Here is a 1,329-nt window from a genome sequence, read left to right as displayed (position 1 = left end):
TTGTTTGAAAAAAAAGGGGGGGGGGTGGGGGGGGGGGCGGGCACTCCTATAAAGTGTTGCCGTATATTTTTTAATGGGTCAAAATAAAAAATGTCATTCTTACTCCAATTAAATAACATGGTGCTAGAAAATTTACCAGGAAAAACCCTGCTCTTCACCTTGTTTTTTTTTCCCCATAGAGAAAGTAAGAGTCAAAACTAAACATTAGATTCACATATCATCCAAGCTGCATCACTTCAGTAAATGTTTACCAGGGCCTGACACCCACGTGAGCACTGTGGATCTCGCTGTATGCCCAATTTGTAGCATCTAGAATAACAGCATTCAAATTATTCGGGTACCGGGTCTGGTCATAGGTTACATTGACAGATTTGTGGCAGAGACTTTATATAAAACAAGTACTTGCGTTAATTTTAGTCCCAGCAAATGCAAAAAAGAATGACAATGGCCACAATCTGAAGACTACTTAAGCATGCTGCATCAAAAAAAAATTATTTATATATGTAGGAATTCAGGTGCGTAACTTTCTGCATCATATTAAAACTGAAAAACTTTGCAACAAACAGCTCCGAAATGCAGATAATTCACAATCTCTCTTGTAGACACACCATAAACACTGTTGAAGTTCCTGTTTTGAAAATTTTCTTTAAAGCAAATTTCTCCCAATTTTGCATCACAGCCTGTCAGGTTCATTGCAAATTGCTTAACTTAGTTCGTCAGCAAATGAATAAGCCACCCAGTTAAAACCATTCCAGATACTTCATTACTATTTGTGTTCCTTAAACATGTAGTGCCTTTTGAGAAATGAAGTAACACAGAAATACTACAATTTGAAAAAAATGTAGGCTTAATAGTACAGTAGCACTTTAATATAGTTGTCAGTCATTAGGCACATATAAGTGGAAGAAGACAGCTAGTAAGAATCACAGGGTTGCTGAACTTCTAAAATACTGTATTATGGTACCGTTGTGATCTTTTCAAAAGGTTGAATTAAAACAAAACAAACCCTAAGCCTTTTCTGGCTGGAAAACCCTTTCTAACAGCCTCTAACTTCCTCCCAGTTCTCAGACTTTCCATTTCTTACCTTGTCTGGCAAATCAATATTTATTTATCTTCAGCATGTGCACTTCTAAATTGCTGTCATACAAGCGGAACTCATTTTTGTCCCAAGATCAGCCTGCCATCAGAATTCACTGCTTGCTCCATCTTCTACTCACCTGTCCTTGTGCATTAGTGACGAGTTGACCTGTGACCCCCTGGAGACTGGAGAGGGCATTGCCAAAGGCCTGGGAGCTTGCTATGGAGCCCATGGCGGCTGCTGCAGCAGCC

General features: G+C 39.2%; 1 protein-coding gene across 1 annotated transcript in view; it reads right to left on the bottom strand.

The window, feature by feature from the left end:
- Positions 1 to 1,329, bottom strand: part of POU6F2 (POU class 6 homeobox 2) — a gene marked incomplete at its 5' end in the record, with an annotated part of 57,562 nt that overhangs the window by 54,131 nt on the left and 2,102 nt on the right. The window contains one exon of the mRNA XM_010135481.1: positions 1,218 to 1,329. Coding sequence (XP_010133783.1) covers positions 1,218 to 1,329 — 112 coding nt within the window. The remainder of the gene's footprint in view (positions 1 to 1,217) is intronic.

This window comes from Buceros rhinoceros, unplaced genomic scaffold (genome assembly GCF_000710305.1).
Source record: "Buceros rhinoceros silvestris isolate BGI_N320 unplaced genomic scaffold, ASM71030v1 scaffold12604, whole genome shotgun sequence".
In the NCBI taxonomy this organism is placed as follows: Eukaryota; Metazoa; Chordata; class Aves; order Bucerotiformes; family Bucerotidae; genus Buceros; species Buceros rhinoceros.
The sequence above is the reverse complement of the archived record's forward strand: the minus strand, read 5'-3'. Positions and strand labels throughout refer to the sequence as shown.